General features: G+C 47.4%; 1 protein-coding gene across 3 annotated transcripts in view; it reads right to left on the bottom strand.

The window, feature by feature from the left end:
• Positions 1–1,550: 1,550 nt before the first annotated feature.
• The window catches only part of CERCAM (cerebral endothelial cell adhesion molecule), a 30,145-nt gene continuing 11,888 nt past the window's right edge, over positions 1,551–19,807 (bottom strand). The window contains exons 7-14 of one of the 3 annotated variants that reach the window (XR_014507086.1): positions 19,279–19,355; positions 18,870–18,976; positions 16,539–16,671; positions 15,130–15,257; positions 12,394–12,597; positions 7,208–7,464; positions 5,770–5,890; positions 1,551–2,510 (exon numbers count right to left, since the gene is read on the bottom strand). Coding sequence is in view for 2 of the 3 variants with exons in the window: in XM_083423081.1 (XP_083279207.1) it covers positions 7,218–7,464; positions 12,394–12,597; positions 15,130–15,257; positions 16,539–16,671; positions 18,870–18,976; positions 19,279–19,355 (896 nt within the window). In the remaining variant the exon portion in view is untranslated. Of the gene's footprint in view, positions 2,511–5,736; positions 5,891–7,207; positions 7,465–12,393; positions 12,598–15,129; positions 15,258–16,538; positions 16,672–18,869; positions 18,977–19,278; positions 19,356–19,807 lie in introns of those variants that run through there. The other 2 variants (XM_083423081.1, XM_083423082.1) reach the window with 2 other exon arrangements.

Here is a 19,807-nt window from a genome sequence, read left to right as displayed (position 1 = left end):
AAAGGGACCCCTGACCATTAGGTCCAGTTGTGGCCGACTCTGGGGTTGCGGTGCTCATCTCGCTTTACTGGCCATGGGAGCCGGCGTACAGCTTCCGGGTCATGTGGCCAGCAGGACTAAGCCGCTTCTGGCGAACCAGAGCAGCACACGGAAACGCCGTTTACCTTCCCGCTGGAGCGGTACCTATTTATCTACTTGCACTTTGACATGCTTTCGAACTGCTAGGTTGGCAGGAGCAGGGACTGAGCAACGGGAGCTCACCCCGTCGTGGGGATTCGAACCGCCGACCTTCTGATCAGCAAGTCCTAGCCTCTGTGGTTTAACCCACAGCGCCACCCGCGTCTCTCTGTTTGTTGTACAGGGGCTTTAAAGGGCAGAAGAACATTGGCAGAAAATGTTGGCAATGATGGGTGATATCCAGCCAAATCATATTGAGAGTACACCCAATGAAAAAAATAAAATTCCTGAAGTCAATGGTTATGGCCAATGGATATTACCCCATAGCTTTGGAGAGGGGAACAAGAATACAGTGAAGATATGGCTCTGTACATTTAAATAGGAGATCAAATTTAATCTTCAGTTTGATTTACTAGTTTTGCCTTTTTAAGAAATGCAACAAAGAGTTGAGGAAATGGTGTGTCAGCGGAAGCTGACAGTGGAGAGAGAACTGGAACTGAAGAACTCCAGAGTCAACAGGCAGAACACAGTCTGTCAGCCAACATGCAGGTCCTAACTAATCCCATCCCTGCTGGTGGCAGCTGAACAACAGATTACTCAAAACTAGAGAACTTCGGATAATTTACAGTCGGCTGTTTGGAAGCAGGAGGTTTGCACAGCAGCTCTTATGGAAAAGCAAACCCAACAATTAAGAGCACTAAATGGACCACAAATGGAAAACAACTTCAAATAAATATGGAACCACGGAGCCATAAAGCTGGAAAGTACCCCCAAGGGTCATCTAGTCTAACCCCATGCAATCCAAGAATGTACAAGTTTTTTTAGTTTCCAGTTTTTTTAGTTTCTAGTTTTTTTAGTTTCAAAGGCCTGGAAACGATGCCTTATGAGGAACAGCTAAAGGAGCTGGGCATGTTTAGCCTGGAGAAGAGGAGGTTAAGGGGTGATATGATAGCCATGTTCAAATATATAAAAGGATGTCACATAGAGGAGGGAGAAAGGTTGTTTTCTGCTGCTCCAGAGAAGCGGACACGGAGCAATGGATCCAAACTACAAGAAAGAAGATTCCACCTAAACATTAGGAAGAACTTCCTGACAGTAAGAGCTGTTCGACAGTGGAATTTGCTGTCAAGGAGTGTGGTGGAGTCTCCTTCTTTGGAGGTCTTTAAGCAGAGGCTTGACAACCGTATGTCAGGAGTGCTCTGATGGTGTTTCCTGCTTGGCAGGGGGTTGGACTCGATGGCCCTTGTGGTCTCTTCCAACTCTATGATTCTATGATCTTAAATGTTTTCAGTTATGCATCCTCCAGCAAGACATGGCCAGCTATGTATAGTGAGGTACATTTGGTTAGCCTTTGTTATCTTACTCTTCTGACAGAAGTGTTCTTTCTTCTTGATTGTATGGGTGTTTTCTATTTTGCTGTACTGTGAAAATTGTTGTTGTTTTAAGTCAAAGAGGCAGTCCTGAGGTCTCCTAGATGGCTTAGGGGAAACATTCACTTACTAGCAGCCTCCTGGGAGGGCCAGAGGCAAGAATGACTGAAGCATCAGGTATAACTTCTGCCATTTGTACCATAAGCCAGATTCCAACCATGCAAATGTTGAGAAGTTTTCCCATATACACATCCACACCTGTTGCTCCACCCTGGTAAGCAAGAGCCACTATATCCCTGCTGAACAACACATTTCACCCAGGGAAGGGACTCAAGGGGTGTGTGGCTTCAGGAGGATGTCAAAGGCCTGATAGAAGGATCTTGAGGCCCAGAGGTTCTCCCCTCCTTTGGTGTTCAATGAAGACACTGTCTCTCTAAACCAGCCATGCCCCATGGCAATGCCAGGCCGTGCAGAAAACTCCAATCGCTGTGCAGATTATTTATCCAAATTGGACAGTCTTTTTTATTAAAAAAAAGTTGGAATGGCCTGTTCTGACAGCAAACATCTGCACAAACCAATCTACATCTCAGCAGGCTGCAGAAATTAGGTCTCTTGCAACTGCCATGCGTGTGTGCGTGTGTTGTGGAGAAAGGAAAACAGGCAAAGGCACCCAGCTGGTGCCAATATCAGCTCCAAACTATCGTATAAGTGAAGGGAGCTTTTGCTGCTAGGCGAGCACAAATATTGCAGCACCCCAAAACTCCACCGTCATCCAAAAAGGGAAATTCCAGAGGCATTGGCAGAGCGCAAACTGGTCTTTGATGCAAGTTTTGCACACAGTGCGTTCGTTTCCCTGTTCAACACAGCTCAAGCAAACACAGTGTCCTAATACAAGGTGGTGAGTGGGGGAACCAATCCTTGATCTATCATCGTCTTCTCGCTCATGGGCTGCAGCAGGTACACCTGGGAGGGAAAAAGGAAGAGATGGGTGTTATTAGGACAGAGTAAAACCTACTGATAGAGAGCAGGAAGAAAACACTTTGGCATAGACCTGCTGTTATAGTTGGAGACATAGGCCGTGTGTGCAATGATAAGCAAGGTGCCTATTCCACCAGCTGCTGTTCTCACAGGGATTGGTTTCAGGGCACAGGGGCTAGGGACTTGTCCTTCGTTGCTGTTTAAAAGGAAGCCAAGATTCTCAATATTGACAAATTACAAAACTCTGCGATTTGCATGGAATTTCAAGGCACACACTGTCAACATATAAACCTGCCCAACGGCAGCAATCATAGTAAGAGGAGTAAGATTAAGGCCACATTCATACTGTACATTTAAAGTGCACTTTAAACAAACACAGCTTCCTTTGAGATGCAGTTTGTTAAGCGTGCTGAAAGTTAAAAGGGATACCCTGTTCCCTTCCCAGGGTGGCTTAAACAATCAATCCCTCTTCACAGGAAACACTGGGGATTGTAGGTCTGTGAGGGGAATAGACAATTTCATAGCATGCCAGTGGTGGGTAGGGTAAAAAAAAACAGGGGGTGGGAGTAGACAACGAATGTGCTTTTTGCCTTTGTGCAATAGGCTAGTTTCTGCACACATGTGCAGATTGCTCTCTATCCTCCCTCCAGGCAACCAAGAGGCATGATCAGAGTTTAAAGACACATTCCAGCCAGGCAAAAGCACTCATGAAGGTCCCAAAGCAAGGCTGGTAATGGGTGCAGCCAGTGAACAGTCACACACAGAGAGGCCAGGAGGGTCAGATTTGGCTCCTGGGTCTGAGGCTTCTCATTCCTGCGGCAAATCATTAACCAGCACATGCAAACTGGGACCCAGAAATATCTTCGTTGCAGGAAACCGATCCAGTTTATAGCGACCTGCATTGCATGGTTTTCATTATTCTGTGGTTGCATTCTTGACACGGGGAATAGCAAGCGGGCTCCGAGTGCAGTGCTTTGCTGCTTAATTTCCTTTCCCTAGACTGCGCATCACCAGTACGTAGGATCTTTTTCAAAAAGTGGGGGTGCAGGAGGCAACAGCTGAGAACCAGCTGGCTAACAGCAAAGCAAGCCAGACTTTCCTGACCTCCAGCTGCGGGGAGCACAGGGCCGTTGTTTGTTTACCTCGGAATCTGAGCAGTTTCTCGGGATTTCCTGTCCTAGCAGCTTCAGGGAACTCACAAAAGCAGCACTGAGCCTCAGCACACGTCCTTAGACAGAGTCTTTTGAAACTCCTGCTTGTTTAGGCTCTGCAAGACACACAGGCAGTCCAGGGAAGAGTCAGCCAGAGTAGCAGAGGAAGCCCACGCGGCTTTTGGGAGCCGAGGCCAACTGCCTGAAATCAGGATAAGGGCAGCAGGATTCAGAGCCACGTTCCAGCTGCTGAGTTTTCTCTGGTTTCCAGGTTCTTTAGAGGGTCGCAGGTTTTGCCGAGATGTCAGGCTCCTGCTAATGCTAAAACATCCCACACAAGCAAGGCACAAATGAGAGAGAAATCCATAGAAGTGGGACAGAGGGTGGGACTTGTGGAGAATGCATCCCTCTTTCCTTGGACTAAAAACTGCCAGATGTTTTCATTTACAAGGTTGTTTATCCGTGATGTGTTATGCAGTGGTTAGGATGTTGGACTAGGATCTGGGAGACCTGGGTTCAAATCCTCCCCTTGCACTTGGCCATGAAATTCACTGGCTGACCTTGGACCAGTCAGTCCTTCACAGTTCAAGGCCCTACCTCACAGGGGTGGTGTGAGGATAAAACAGAGAAAGGAAAGAACCTTGTACACCACCTTGAACTCCTTGAGGGAAAGGTGGGGTATAAATGTAAAAAGAAACCCGAACATATTAAAGTCTGCTTAACTACAATAACAAGCGGCCCCCTTTTTTGTAATGTGCACAATATCCTTTTCTGTTTTGTTTTCTACATAGATACTATTTCTTGTTTCTTCTTCTTTGTGTCTTATCTTACTCTGTGCACTTGCACTTTTGTACTTTTTAATTTTTCAATGAAGAATATAAAATAAAAAAAGAAACCCAACCTGATTCCAAATCACCCAAATTAGGGGCAGACAGAGAAAACAATGCAAAATTCACGCATATTTCAGCTTTCTGTACAGTGGTACCTCGGGTTAAGTACTTGATTCGTTCCGGAGGTCCGTTCTTAACCTGAAACTGTTCTTAACCTGAAGCACCACTTTAACTAATGGGGCCTCCTGCTGCCACTGCGCCGCCAGAGCACGATTTCTGTTCTTATCCTGAAGCAAAGTTCTTAACCTGAAGCACTATTTCTGGGTTAGCAGAGTCTGTAACCTGAAGCGTATGTAACCTGAAGCATATGTAACCCGAGGTACCACTGTATTATTCTGCCTCTTTGATTCATACGCAGTATTTATGGTGTGTGCTCTGCTACCCACAGCAGAAGCGACTTCCACTCCCTTCAGTAATAAACTGTATACATGATTAGAGGAAGCTGCAGTCATAGGCCCACATACCTGGAAGAAGTAAGCCCCTCTGAGCTACAGGAGGGGTTCACTTCTGAGTAGATCCAGACAGGACTCTGCAGGAGGATCATGACCAAGCGTATGCAGTGTGTGGGACACGAGCAAAGGTGCAGTGGGTGGAGACATCCTCCTTAGCAAAATGAGGCCCCACACAGAGGGAGTATTAAGCGAAAAGCCTGCTTTCACAGCTAGGGGCAAGTGGTGAGAAAAGCAGTGGAGGTGGGCAAGTGGAAAGGGGGAGGTTGCTTCCAGGATGCAGAACAAAGCAGGAGTGTTCTGAGTGTGCCCCACCTCCCACCAGCTTTGCCAGGGGGCCCCTTGCTCTCCAACTTTGGGACGCTGTTCTGGAGTTGCCCCATCTTCCCTTTCAGAATAGGGGACCCTGCCCTTGGCCGGTGTGACAACTTAGCTCTCCCCACCCACTAGCCCAATGCAGCAGCTCCAGAGCCTGAACATAAGAGGAGTCCTGCTGGATCAGGCCAATGGCCCATCTAGTCCAGGATCCTGTTTCTAGAGCGGCCAACCAGATGCCTCTGTTGGGGAGCCTGCAAGCTGGACGTGAGTGCAGCAGGAACAACAACAACAAAAGCCCTGAAGTTTCCAATAACTGGTATTCAGAAACATTGCTGCCTCTAGCTATGTTGGCAGAGCATGGCCATCCTGTCTAGTAACCGTCAATAGCCTTCTGCTCTGTGAAATGGTCTAATCCAAAGCACTCCAGGTTGCTGACCATTGCTGCTTCCTGTGGGAGTTCCACAGCTTGACGTGTGTTCTGCATGAAGAAGTGCTTTCTTCTATCTTCCCTGAATCTTCCAACATTCGGATTCATTGGGTGTCCGCGAGTTGCAGTGCTTTGAGAGAGTGAGAAAAACGTTTCTGCCGGTTTTCTCCAGGCCGTGCATAATTCTATAAACTTCTATCGTTGTCTCCTCTTCCTTGTCTTTTCTATAAACTAAAAAATCCCAACTGCTGCAGGCTTTCTTCATAGTTGAGTTGCTCCATCCCCTTGATCACTTGGCTTAGGGTGAGGCATTTGCCAAACTTTTGGGGGAGGCACTGCCTCCTCAAATGTGCCACCCCTAGTAACTACCCACTTTGCTCTCCTCCCCCCCCCCCCCAATAAATATGGAGGGAGAAAGAGCCTCACAGGACACAGACGTGGCCAGAAAAACAAAAACAGGCCTGGCTTGCTGCTTTTTAAGAGAGATCTGCAGAAATGAGCAACTGAAGATGTAGAGCTCAATACGAACACTTACACATCAGCGCATTTCAAGCAGCTGTCCAACGAGTAGCAACCAGTTTCAAACAACTGACAACCCTCACCAGGAAAATTATTACTTTGCTGCCTTAATCTAAACAGCAACGATGGCAGAACTGAAGAGTCTTGGCAGGAATGAACACTTCGGACTTCAGCAAACTGGCGCCCAATGTCTCAGCAAAATTGGTGGCTCCAGAAAGACAGTTCTTGATTTATTTATTATTTTAAGGGATGGAACCTTTCCAGTTAGCTCTATGACACGTTGAGGACACGCACACACACAAAGAATCCAAACAAACTGCAAGTTACATACACACATCTCTGCATACAGGTCTGCAGGAGATCACCTACCCAGTAATGAAGGTGAGCCTCCTTGCAAGGGGCTTATTTATTTATTTTGGTTATGCAGTAAAAGTATTTATATACTACCCACTCATAAGGTATCAGGGCAGTGTTGTTGTTGTTTAGTCGTGTCCGACTCTTCGTGACCCCGTGGACCAGAGCACGCCAGGCACTCCTATCTTCCACTACCTCCCGCAGTTTGGTCAGACTCATGTTTGTAGCTTCGAGAACAGGGCAGTGTACAGTAATATAAAAACATTTATCGGGCACTGCCCAGTAAGCAAGGCTCCTTCCATGCTGAAAAAGAGCTTTCAAGCTCTCCACCTGGTGTGCATTTAATTTGCACAGTTTCAACCGGTCTGTTTTCAACAGTGCAAGTTTGCAAGTTAATTGTGCATAAGATGCCATTATGCTGTAGATGAGTTGAAGGGCGGCGGCGGGGCGGGGCGGGGGGGCGAGAAGCAATCACTTCTACGAAAGGCTTACTGCAGCCAACTGCCCTACAGCATGCGGCTCTGCCCAAGCGGTTCCACATCTGCTGCACAGCTGTTTCCCAGGCCTTACTTACCAGCCAGATGTTATAGCTCATCCCGAGAGGCCGGGCGGAAGGAGTGGCCTGAAGTGCCTACGCTGCCATGGGTGTCTTTCAGTGTCTTTTGCGAGCCGCTCCAGCCCGTCTTGCGTGAGTCATCGTCCCAGATGGTGGAGGTTTCTGTGTCGCTCATCCACTCGGCATCGCCGGTGTAGTGGGTTGGGTATGCGAGGTGGGGGCGCACAGAGAAAGCTCGTAGGTCCCGGTTGCTGAAATGCTTTTTGTATTCCTCACTGAGAGAGAGGGAAGAGAAGGAAGCATCAGCCTATCCTTCTGACCAGTGATTCTCAAAGGTTGCTCTGCATTATGACACCTGCACTCCAAGCCAATTCAGCCACTTGGCACTCTTGTGGCATCTTAACAGTAAAGGTAAAGCGACCCCTGACCATTAGGTCCAGTCGTGGCCGACTCTGGGGTTGCGGCGCTCATCACGCTTTATTGGCTGAGGGAGCCGGCATACAGCTTCCAGGTCATGTGGCCGGCAGGACTAAGCCGCTTCTGGTGAACCAGAGCAGCGTACGGAAATGCCGTTTACCTTCCCACTGGAGCAGTACCTATTTATCTACTTGCACTTTGACGTGCTTCCAACTGCTAGGTTGGCAGGAGCAAGGACCGAGCAACGGGAGCTCACCCTGTCACGGGGTTTCGAACCGCCGACCTTCTGATTGGCAAGCCCTAGGCTCTGTGGTTTAACCCACAGCACCACTCGCGTCCCTTGTGGCATCTTAAAACCTTGCACATTTGTTAAAGGTAGCCAACGTGGTGCCCCCATTGGGCATTGGTGAACTCCAATTTTCATCGTCTTTGACGACTGGCTATGTTAGCTGTGTGGAGTTGGGAGTCCAGCAACAACTGTAAAATGTATTACAACTTACCTGATATAAGTACACCATTAGTTCCTAACACTGAAAATAAATGTATTTTCAATGAGTTTCTAGGAATTTGTTTCAGAAATTTGTTTTCTCTCTTCTGTATTTGTTAATAATTTTGAAATTCAATACTGTACTGTAAAAGCATTTTTTTAAAAGCCATCCACCACAACTACCACAACAACAACCTTGTGGCTACCCAGTGTTGGCTAACCTAGCATAAACATTTATTGACTAAGAATCCACTTCATCACATGCATGAAGCTCAGTCCTAAACTGGGGCAGGTGGGGAGAGAAGTGAGATCAAAGGGAGCCGAAATGCAAATCACACTCACATCCCCATTAGCAAAGGAAGTGTTATTGACTACCCAGCAATATTTTATTTGTTTGTGTTTGTGTGTGTGTGTGTGTGTGTGTGTGTGTGTGTGAGAGAGAGAGAGAGAGAGAGAGAGAGAAAGAAAGAAAGAAAGAAAGAAAGAAAAAGAGATTGATTTTGCATTACGCAAACACAGAGCCAAAAAAGGCCAGGTGAAATTCTGGTTTGGAGCGAGAGACTGGCACAGATGGAAAGTCTGAAAACACAGCCAGGAATCCTGGCTCAGCCTCAGCAGGCTGCCTGTAAATCACATTTCCGAAGTGTCTTGAGCAGAGGCCAGTGTAGCTCGTGGGAAGCCATGCAGCAAGTAAGACATAAAAGCTTCTCCTATCGACCCCACTTTCTATTTGGGGCACAGCGTGGCTGCTCCATCCCACGTGCCAGCATTGCTTACTATGGTGACCCAGTGATGGACTCCAGATTTGGCGGGGAGGGCTGAACAAGACCTGCCTCTGTTGCCCATTTGCTTGCTCTCTCCCACTGGGCCTAATGTGCACCAGCGCACAGAGGAAGCAGGCAAGGCAAGTGGAGGCCAATGCTCCTCCTTGCTCAACTGAGAGGGAAGGCGAACATGTGGCAACTGCAAGGCTGAACAGGGCAGAAGGAGAGGAGGGCTCTGAAGGTCAACAGTTGGGCCCCTTACCACAGCGTGGGCCTTAATCTGTGCCTGTCAAAGCCAATCACTGCCTACTGACACAGTAGGGTAGTCCAGGAAAATAGCCCATCCGTCAAAACAGGGATACGGAGCCTGAAGCCCTCCAGATGTTGTTGGATTCTCAGCATCAGCTAGGTCTGATGGGAATTGGTGTCCAACAACATCTAGAGGGCCACAAGTTCCCCTTGTTGTGGTACAGGCATTAACAGACAAGATACTAAGCTTTTCCTATATGCAACAACTGCAGCAAGAATTTTATTAGCACAGAAGTGGAAACAAGAGGAATTACCGACAAAGGAAGAATGGCAACTGAAGTTAATGGAGAATGCGGAACGGGCCAAAATGACGGGAAGAATCCGAGAACAGCGGGGCCAGAAGTTCAACAAGGACTGGACTAAATTTGTAAATTGTTTGAAAGACAATTGTAGTCAATCAAACACGTTGGCAGGATTGCAAGAAGCTTTGTAAGGAAAGGTATAAAAATCACTGCAGAGAGGAATAAGAAAATATGATGCTTTGATGTTTTTGATTTGAAAGCAATGGTTAAGTAGTGAAAATGCAGAAATCAGAAATGAAAGATAGAAAATCACAAGGAAGGTTTGAAGGAAGTCATGGCCCTAAAAAGGCAAAATCTATAATATAAGAGGAAAGATTGTAATGGAAAGCATTACAGTGGAACCTCTGGTTGCGAACGGGATCCATTCTGGAGGCCCGTTCGCAACATGAGCAGAACGCAACCCGTGTCTGCGCATCTGCGGGTTGTGATTCACCACTTCTGCGCATGCGCATGACTTCATTTTGAGCGCAAGCAGCGAAATCCGGAAGTAACCCTTTCCGGTACTTCCGGGTTGTCGCAGGACACAACCTGAAAATGCTCAACCTGAAGCAAATGTAACATGAGGTATGACTGTATTGTAAAATTAATAAAAATGATATGGGGGCGGGGGACAAGTTCCCCTTGTTGTTGTTGCCAGCATCCATCTGTCTTGAGAGACAGTGGAGTGCACCTCTAGGGGTGAAGGCAAACTACTGCGTTTGCAGCACCAGAGTGACTCTGAAGCGCAAGCCTGGGCAGTGTGCATGGAGTTCATGGGCCGCCCAGGAGACAAGACCCGCCCCCCTCGGCATCACAGATGTGGTCCAAAGGAAAGCGGAGCGAGACGTTTGGCACCAGCTTGGCTGCAAGAGTTGCTGGAAGGAGGAGTACAAGGCACCATCCAACTGCCTTAGGGACTCCACTCTGAATCTGTGTAGGGCTTATTCCTTAGCTTAGCCTTCTCTTCCCCTGAAGGTGTCTCACAAAGAATCATGTGTGGGTTTTTCCTCGGGGTTTACTCCTGAAACCTTTCTCATGAATGAGTAGAGCCACAAGACAGCAGAGGTTTAGGATCTGGTGGTAAAGGGGAGTTCATCCCTTCCTGCCAGCACCATTTCCTCACCAAAAGGGGAGGCAACTTTCACCTACCCCTACCCCAACAGCAACACCCCCCATGCTAACCCCCACTGTGTGGGAGGGCACCCCAAGCATCAAGGGAAGATGTTTAGTGAGGGACATGACGACCCGGTGGAAAACTGCCTCTTCTATGCCCCGACTTCTGCCCTAGAGCATCAGGAGGACCGAGGAGTCTCCATCCCAGTCCCAAGGCATGGCAATCAGCCACATTTCCCTGGCTCCTATTATGCTTCCAGCAAACTGAGCGAATGGCCGTTCAAGAAACCTCAACACTCTCTCCTCCTCCTCCTCCTGGGGGCTTGCTGACTATTCTTTTCCACAGACTTCTGCAGGCTGGAGGGAGTGAAGTCATAGGAACAGATGTTTTCCCTTAACTGATGCCGGAGCAGTGAAGGCAGGGATTGGTGCGGGGCGGGGAGAGAGGCGCTTTTCTTCTTTTCTTTGCTTACAAGGCATGATCCTGCCCAACTTATTCTGGAGGCCTTATCTGTGTGTGTCAGCCTTGACGTTTCCGAGCACAATTCAAAGTGTTGGTGCTGACCTTTAAAGCCCTAAACGGCCTCGGTCCAGTATACCTGAAGGAGCTTCTCCACCCCCATTGTTCAGGACACTAAGGTCCATCTCCGAGGGCCTTCAGGCGGTTCCCTCACTGCGAGAAGGAAAGCTACAGGGAACCAGGCAGAGGGCCTTCTCGGTAGTGGCACCCGCCCTGTGGAACGCCCTCGCACCAGATGTCAAAGAGATAAACAACTACCTGACATTTAGAAAACATCTGAAGGCAGCCCTCTTCAGGGAAGTTTTTAATGTGTGACATTTTGATGTCTTTTTAATCTTTGTTGGAAGCCGCCCAGAGTGGCTGGAGAAGCCCAATCAGATGGGTGGGGTACAGATATTATTATTATTATTATTATTATTATTATTATTATTATTATTATTATCATTATCATTATTATTAGAGATTTAGCCTCCCACCTCTGACTGGTTGGTGCTTGTTTGGTTTTCCCAGACATATACTGCCACATCACTGGTGCAACAAGAGTACAATAGCTGTGGATTTGTACTGGACCGTCCACACATCCTTCGCCGTCATTAGCTGTTTTGAGATACTTCCTCCTATGTTGCTGCTTTATTGCCCTCTGGATTACTAAGCTTTTGCACTGCAGCACAACAAAAGGAGTATTTGTGGTATAGAAAGTTAACAGGACTATCAGCAGGGAGCTGCGCGACACGGAAACAAAGCATGTCTGCCCTGAACCTTTTGCAGGTGTGAACAGAACTGAAAGTGGGATAGTGCATAACTGCCCCCAAAGCACCATGAAAACAAACAACCACAAATTCACAATAAAAATGGGGTCTAGAGGGGCCCTGAAGAAAAGCATTATGAACATACAGTAAGTGCCCTGAGGCTGGATCAGGCCCATGGCCCATCTAGTCCAGCATCCTGTTCTCACAGTGGTCAACCGGATGCCTGTATGAAACCTGCAAAACCTGCGCACAAGAGCAATTCTCTCCCTTTCTGTGGTTTCCAGTAACTGGAATCCACAAGCGTTACTGCCTCTGCATGTGGAGGCACAACATAGCCACCATGGCTAGCCATTAACAGCCCTCTCCTCCATCAAGTGTTCCACACTGCAACATTTTGTCGCAGGTCCCACTCACACATTAAATCCCTCCACAGACTTTCCTAGGCAGACAGGGTGCTTCTTCAGCGCTTCCATGAGAACATCAAAGCAAGGTTGCTGTTCTGTTATTACTACATCTGAACTCCAAGCCAATTGAAACAAACCCACAATATTTCAAGCTCCTTACTTGGGGTGCTTGTCATACATGATGGGCAGGAATTCATCCACAGGGAGGATTTTGGAGAGCGGCTGTGCATCAATCAGTTTCTGAGCCCCTCGCCGTGAGATGATGTAAGCTAAAGTCCAGTAGGAATATCCAGGCACCACAAGATTTCGTACGTCCTCCACCAGCTCCTCATCCTCAGCGTTCACTTGCTTCCGGCCCAGGTAACTGAAGAAGACAAATTGGCCTTTTTAGTGTTCACCCATTTCCTTCTGCCTACACCAAGAGTAGGGAACCTTTTTGCCCCAGAAAGCCAGATCGTCATCTCCCACCTCCAAAAGCCAACATTAGCCCCGGCCAGTGCCATCAACCTGTCAGAAGTTGGCCCTGTTAGGATGTTGATGTTCCATCCCACCCTGAGAGGAACAGATATGTGGATTGTTGCATGTCACATGTCTGTTTACATTCCAGCACAGCTTGTTGGGAACTTTGTATATTGCTTTTGCCTATGCTGTTTGCTTGGACACGAAGGGAAGCAGACATGTTTTCCTTTGTCTGCTGCTGAATAAAATAATGTAAATATGCTTACATATGCCTCACAGCACCCGGGGCCCGGTCCCTGCAAATACTCACAGTACTCGGGGCCCGGTCCCTGCAAATACTCACAGCACATATGCCTCTTCCATTGCAAAGAGTTCTTATCTCTGCTGGCTTGCGTGCTTAAGCTTTGAAGGCTTCTGTGGCCTGAGTCAGTTTTTAATGCTGTTCCGAGAACCGGAGTTTGCCCGGCTGCCGGCCAGTGGCTGGAGCCAGCTGGGGGCCTGCCAAATGCCCCCGTCTCCCCGGACACATCCCAACAGGCCCATGGGGATGGAGAGAGATAGTAACTGAGCAGAACTGAGCAGACCTGGCTGGTGGGCTGGAAGGTTCCCCACCCCTAAATTAACAGACCGACCTCAGGGAGCTGCTGCTAGTCAAAGCACAGTGTTCCAAGCTGGACAGATCCCTGATCTGTCCCAGTATAAGGTGGCACCATTTGAGGGTGGTGGGGAGGATCCACAGCCCAGTGGCAGCACACTTGCTTTGCATGCAGACAACCACAAATCCCCAGGTTGGAGGAGGGGCCCTTATCCATGTGCCACTTACCCAGCCTGCCCCACCTCCCACACCATACAACCCCGGTCTCCCCAGCTCCTCTCCTCCCAGACACATCTCCCCTCCCTCAATATAAACAAACAACAACAACAAGTTTAACAAAAACAGTTAAAACAATTTAAAACAGTAAAAACAATTGTAGCTGCAGCTCTGTCTCAGCTTTTCGCTGCAGCCAGAAGATGTAGATTGGCTTCAGGTGCAGAGGACTGGCTTGTGACAGTTTGCTGGCAGGAATGAGGCCTTGCTAGCTCAGAGGTCTGCACTGGCTGGTGATTTGTTACTGCACCAAGTTCAAGTGTTTCTGCTAATATATAAAGCCCTTTGCAACTTGGGACCAGTTAACCTACGAGATCACCTTACACCAAATGTGCACACTTCATCACTTCAATCATTGGAATTGCTACTACTTTACAGGTGCCACATAATACCTGTTCAGCATTTGTAAGAACTCAATCACTTAGTGTGGCAGCGCCTGCACTTTGGAATTCCCTGCCTATTGAGATCAAGCCTTCGCTATGCTCTTTTCGGCACCTGCTAAAAACATACCTGTTTAGACAAGCCTACCCAGGTGCTTAGGGACGCAGGTGGCGCTGTGGGTTAAACCACAGAGCCTAGAACTTGCCGATCAGAAGGTCGGCAGTTCAAATCCCTACAACGGGGTGAGCTCCCATTGCTCGGTCCCTGCTCCTGCCCACCTGGCAGTTCGAAAGCATGTCAAAGTGCAAGTAGATAAATAGGTACCACTCTGGCGGGAAGGTAAATGGCGTTTCCGTGAACTGCTCTGGTTCGCCAGAAGTGGCTTAGTCCTGCTGGCCACATGACTCGGAAGCTGTACGCCGGCTCCCTTGGCCAGTATAGCAAGATGAGCGCCGCAACCCCAGAGTCGGCCACGACTGGACCTAATGGTCAGGGGTCCCTTTACCTTTTTAGCCAGGTGCTTGGAAAGTTGAGGTGATTTTAATCAGTTTTAGTATTTTAACTCTTGCATGTTTTGAAGCAGTGTTGTGGTCTTTTTCTAGATTTTTTCTTTTGCCTTCTTTTAAACCACTTTGAGGTGCATTATGCTCAAGCAGTGCATAATTTTTATGAAATAAACAAACGTGAATACAGGAAATAGCTTTCTAATGATTCAGACTATTGGCGCATCTGGCTCAACATTGCCTCTGGTGATTCTGCAGTATTTCAGGAAGAGTCAGGATCTCTTTCCCAGCCCTACCTGGAGTTGCCTAGGATTGAGCCAGAGACTTTTGCATGCAAAGCACAGACTCTTAACAACTGATTCATTGTCCTCCGCCTAAAACTAAATATTCCAGCCCTCACAGTTCTGAATAAAGGGATGAACCAAACAGGAACACAGGAAGTTGCCTTATGGTGAGTCAGGCCATACGTCAACTGAGCTCAATATTGCCTACACTGACTGGCAGTAGCTCACCAGGATTTCCAACAGGAGACTTTTCCAGACCTTCCTGGAGAAACCTTTTGCATGCAAAGCAGGTGCACTGCCACTGAGCTATAGTTATTTTGGCATTACAAAGTGTAGCCAAACAACTAGTGCTGTTTTGCAGCTGAGGACCTCGCCCAACCACACCAGCTAACCCAACATACATCAGGTCCCAATCCAGCTGTACTTGCTCCAGTTCATCCATCAGCCGCAAAATCCGCTTCTTGAAATATGCCTCAAACCGCACATCATCTTCCAGCACCACAGACTTCTCCAGACCCCGTTCGACAATCTAAAGGGGGGAGAAAACAACAGCGCTAGAGAGTATGGGTGAAAGAGACCTTAAAGCTCCATCGCAGAGCTCACCCAGGGCTGCAGCAAGCAAAGGGACATCAGCATCTTTCACCAAAGGAACTTGCTGTGTATGCTATAACAGCACAGCTCGGAGCTGGAGAAGCTGTTGCTCTTTAGATGTCTGAGATCTACAGCTCCCAGCTGTGGGGCTGATGAGAGTCCAACAACATCTAGATAGCCACAGGTTCTGCATCCCTGGTGTAGACCTTGTTGAGAAATCCAAAAGACCTTTTTGGGGAAAGTGCAGGGCAGAGAGCAAATTTTATCATATGCTCACAGGCTTGGATTAATTAGGAGGATTGGAGCCAGCACCAAAGAATAACATCATCTCCTGATAATCAGAACACGGGAAGTCACCCAAAATTGTTTAATTTGGAACTGGATAATTGGCTCTTTTAATTGTATTGTGATTTGATATTGTATTAATGTAGCTTACATGGGATTGTTATTAATGAAAAAATAATAAGTTATCTAACAAAAGAACTACTTTGGAACATTGGGAAAGAGTTTGACTCCTGCGCTGCTGCAGCTTAGACAAGATGACTGCCAGGGACCCTTGCTATACTTCAGCTCTATGATTCCAAGTGCAAAAGTGAGAGGGCAATGAATTCCTGATGCATGCGTCAATCTGGGAGGTGGGGGTCAGGTCAACCAGTGTCAGGATTTGCAAGGACTGGGCTCCCCAAGCCCCCCGACACTTCTCCACCCACTCTCTGCTACGCTGTACAACGTCAAGCAACAGCCAGAAATGCCTCTCCGACTCTTCAGCCCAGGAAACCAGGTAACCTGAGAGACACAGTAGGAGCCTAGCTGAACCTAGAAGAAGAGTTTGGATTTGATATCCCGCTTTATCACTACCCTAAGGAGTCTCAAAGCAGCTAACAATCTCCTTTCCCTTCCTCCCCCACAACAAACACTCTGTGAGGTGAGTGGGGCTGAGAGACTTCAGAGAAGTGTGACTGGCCCAAGGTCACCCAGCAGCTGCAGGTGGAGGAGCGGAGACGCAAACCCAGTTCACCAGATTACAAGGCCACCGCTCTTAATGACTACACCACACTGGCTCTACCTATATAACCATTGCACAGGGCTTGGCCCCAGATCTTGAGTAGCCAATCAGAGAGAAGCTGATGGGTAGGCTTTGCCTGACCACATCGATGGTCCCTGCACCGAACCAACCCAAGCCCTTGACCCTTTCGTCCAACCCAGCCCAAGCCCTTACCTCATTCCACACATGATGGTGGCTCAGGAAGCAGCCCACCTCCCCTTTGGTGAGTGTCCTGCCTGAAAAGGGGTCAAAATAACCTGGAAGCAGGTCCACACCCAGTTTCTTGATGTCACTGCTGTTTAGGGCACTGGCAGAGGAGATAAGAGAGGTTAGCAAAGCAGCACTCCCAAGAGCGCAGGTCAAGAACCAGGACAGGCAGAATTGAGCTACACAGCCCCGTATAGATATCCCACCCAGCCTTGGGTCCCTCAGGTGTTGTTGGGGTGCCAGTTCTCATCAGCTGTAGGTGGCATGGAGCCCACGTGCTCCTCTCTCCAGCTTTCAGGTGCAATGGGTTTCAGACAACTATACAGCAAGTAGATTTATTGCATTTGCTCAGGAGCATTTCTAGTTAAAAGTTCTGAAAGCTGTGTACAAAGAACAGCATAATAAAAACAGAGAAAGTGCATTAAAAAAGTATTTAGAGAAGAGACGGTGGAAGAAGATTTAAAGAATATCTGAAAAAATATGTTAATATTTAAATCTTAGAATAGCTTTGGAACTGGATATAGGGTTAGAAGTAGAAGATAGTGTATTTTAAAATAGTATTATTTGTAAGTGATCAAATGTGAAGATTTTTATGGTAAAAGTAAGCGTAATTTTAAAAAAAATGGTTAAAAATTATGATATATATAAACTGCTAAAGAGGAGGTAAAATGAAAATCAGATAGTGGGGACTTGGGGAAGGTCACCTAACAATGTTTAGAAAAAATGAGGATAAGACAAGAATCTGTTCGTATTGTTTGTATTTTCTGTTTGTGTTGTTTAGTATGTTATAAAATGAATAAAAAAACGGGGGGGGGGGAGTATTTATACAAAAAAGAGAGGAATTCAGCAAAAGCAGGGTCCGATCTTATGGGTCAGGGGAAGCCTGGGCAAAAAGGTTTATCTTCACAAAGATGACTAAAGCTAGTGATGAAAGAAGCTTCACATACAGCAGAGGGAAAGGCCAGGATATTTAGGAACATGCGGAGATGGTCCTTCTGTGGTGCATGCTCTAGTTATCTCCCGCTTGGACTACTGCAATGCGCTCTATGTGGGGCTACCTTTGAAGGTGACTCGGAAACTACAACTAATCCAGAATGCGGCAGCTAGACTGGTGACTGGGGGCGGCTGCCGAGACCACATAACACCGGTCTTGAAAGACCTACGTTGGCTCCTAGTACGTTTCCGAGCACAATTCAAAGTGCTGGTGTTGACCTTTAAAGCCCTAAACGGCCTCGGCCCAGTATACCTGAAGGAGCGTCTCCACCCCCATCGTTCTGCCCGGACACTGAGGTCCAGCTCCGAGGGCCTTCTGGCGGTTCCCTCACCATGAGAAGCAAAGCTACAGGGAACCAGGCAGAGGGCCTTCTCGGTAGTGGCGCCCGCCCTGTGGAATGCCCTCCCATCAGATGTCAAAGAGATAAATAACTACCTGACATTTAGAAGACATCTTAAGGCAGCCCTGTTCAGGGAAGTTTTTAAATCTGTGATATTTTACTGTATTTTTTGTTTCTATGGAAGCCGCCCAGAGTGGCTGGGGAGGCCCAGCCAGATGGGCGGGGTACAAATAATAAATTATTATTATTATTATTATTATTATTATTATTATTATTATTATTCTGGACCACAGGCCCATCTTGTTCAGCGTCCTGTTTCCACAGTGCCAAAGCAAATGCCTGCAGGAATCCCACCAGTGAGGCACGCAGGTAATGGTTTCCCCCACCCTGACTACTGCTCTTCACCTAACAACTGATATTCCATGGTACACCGGTTCTGCAAGTTCTGTAAATCCATCACGACTAGAAGGACTTGATAGTTGTTTCCTGAATGGACTTGCTCCTTCAAATCTATCTACAGTGGTACCTCTGGTTGCGAACGGGATCCGTTCCAGAGGCCCGTTGACAACATGAAAAGAGCGCAACCTGAAGCGTCGTATCTGCGCAGGTGCACAGTGTGACTTGGTGCTTGCGCGCATGTGTGAAGCGCAATTGAGCGCTTCTGCGCATGCGTGAGTGGTGAAACCCGGAAGTAACCCTTTCTGGTACTTCCGGGTCACCGTGGGACGTAACTTGAAAGAACATAACCAGAAGCAAACGTAACATGAGGTATGACTGTAAATAATAATAATAATGATCATCACCATCATATTTTGGCCTCAGTGTGTTCCCCTTTCTCCTATTACATTTGCATTTTTTAAAAGCTATCTAAGCCTTGTGGCAGAGAGGTCCATCAGCTGCAGCAGCCCCATTTCATGCTAAAAACCAAAACAAAGCACCCCAGAAAGAGGCGTCACCCAGTCACCTTCCATCGACAGCGTTAATCACCAAGGGCTCTATCTCCAACTCAAAGAGGGAACTAAGCATGCGCTGCCGACGGTCTGGGCGCCTTGCCAAGTTGATGAGGAAAACCTAAAAGGAAAACAGAAGGCTCAATTCCTTTTTTCGAGTACTTATATAAACCACTTTTCATCACAAAAGCAAGCTTACAAAGAAAATCAAATGCAATTAGCTAATGAATTTAAAGTGGAATACGTAAAACAATGAAGCTGAAAAAAAAGTCATAAAATAGGATTCCACTTACTCAAAACGCACAAAATTCATCACATGCATTCAGGCATACTCTGACGCAGTCACTCACTCACAGCCCTCTTACACACACACACACACACACAGAGAGAGAGAGAGAGAGAGAGAGAGAGAGACTTGCTTACCTCGTCAAACCCAATTTTGGTTGGATGCTTCGGTGGGAGGTAGACATGGCTGGAGGGGAACATTGGGGTACCATCCACTGCAAGAGAGATGGAAAGCTTGGAGAGGAGGCTACGTTGCTGCTCAGCTTTTTAACCTATAGAGTGGTACCTCGGTTTAAGAACAGTCCTGTTTATGAATTATTCGGTTTACGAACTCCGCAAAACCGGAAGTAGTGTCCCGGTTTGAGAACTTTACCTCAGTCTAAGAATGGAATCCAAATGGTGGAAGGGCACCGGCGGCAGGAGGCCTCTTTAGGGAAAGCGCACCTCAGTTTAAGAATGGTTTTGGTTTAAGAACAGACTTCTGGAACAGATTAAGTTCGTAAACCGAGGTACCACTGTAGTGTACTTATCAGCAAATGAGTTCCATAAACAGCTTGCTGTAATTTTGCTGGTGTATTCTGCCAATAACTCCAAACCAGCTCCCAAAGCTTTCTCCCCTTGCCTCTTTGAATTGCTTATAATAGGGTTTCCATTGTGTTGTTGTTGT

This window comes from Podarcis tiliguerta, assembly GCF_965153285.1.
Source record: "Podarcis tiliguerta genome assembly, chromosome: Z".
NCBI classification, from domain to species: Eukaryota; Metazoa; Chordata; class Lepidosauria; order Squamata; family Lacertidae; genus Podarcis; species Podarcis tiliguerta.
This window is presented reverse-complemented; position numbering and strand designations above follow the sequence as displayed.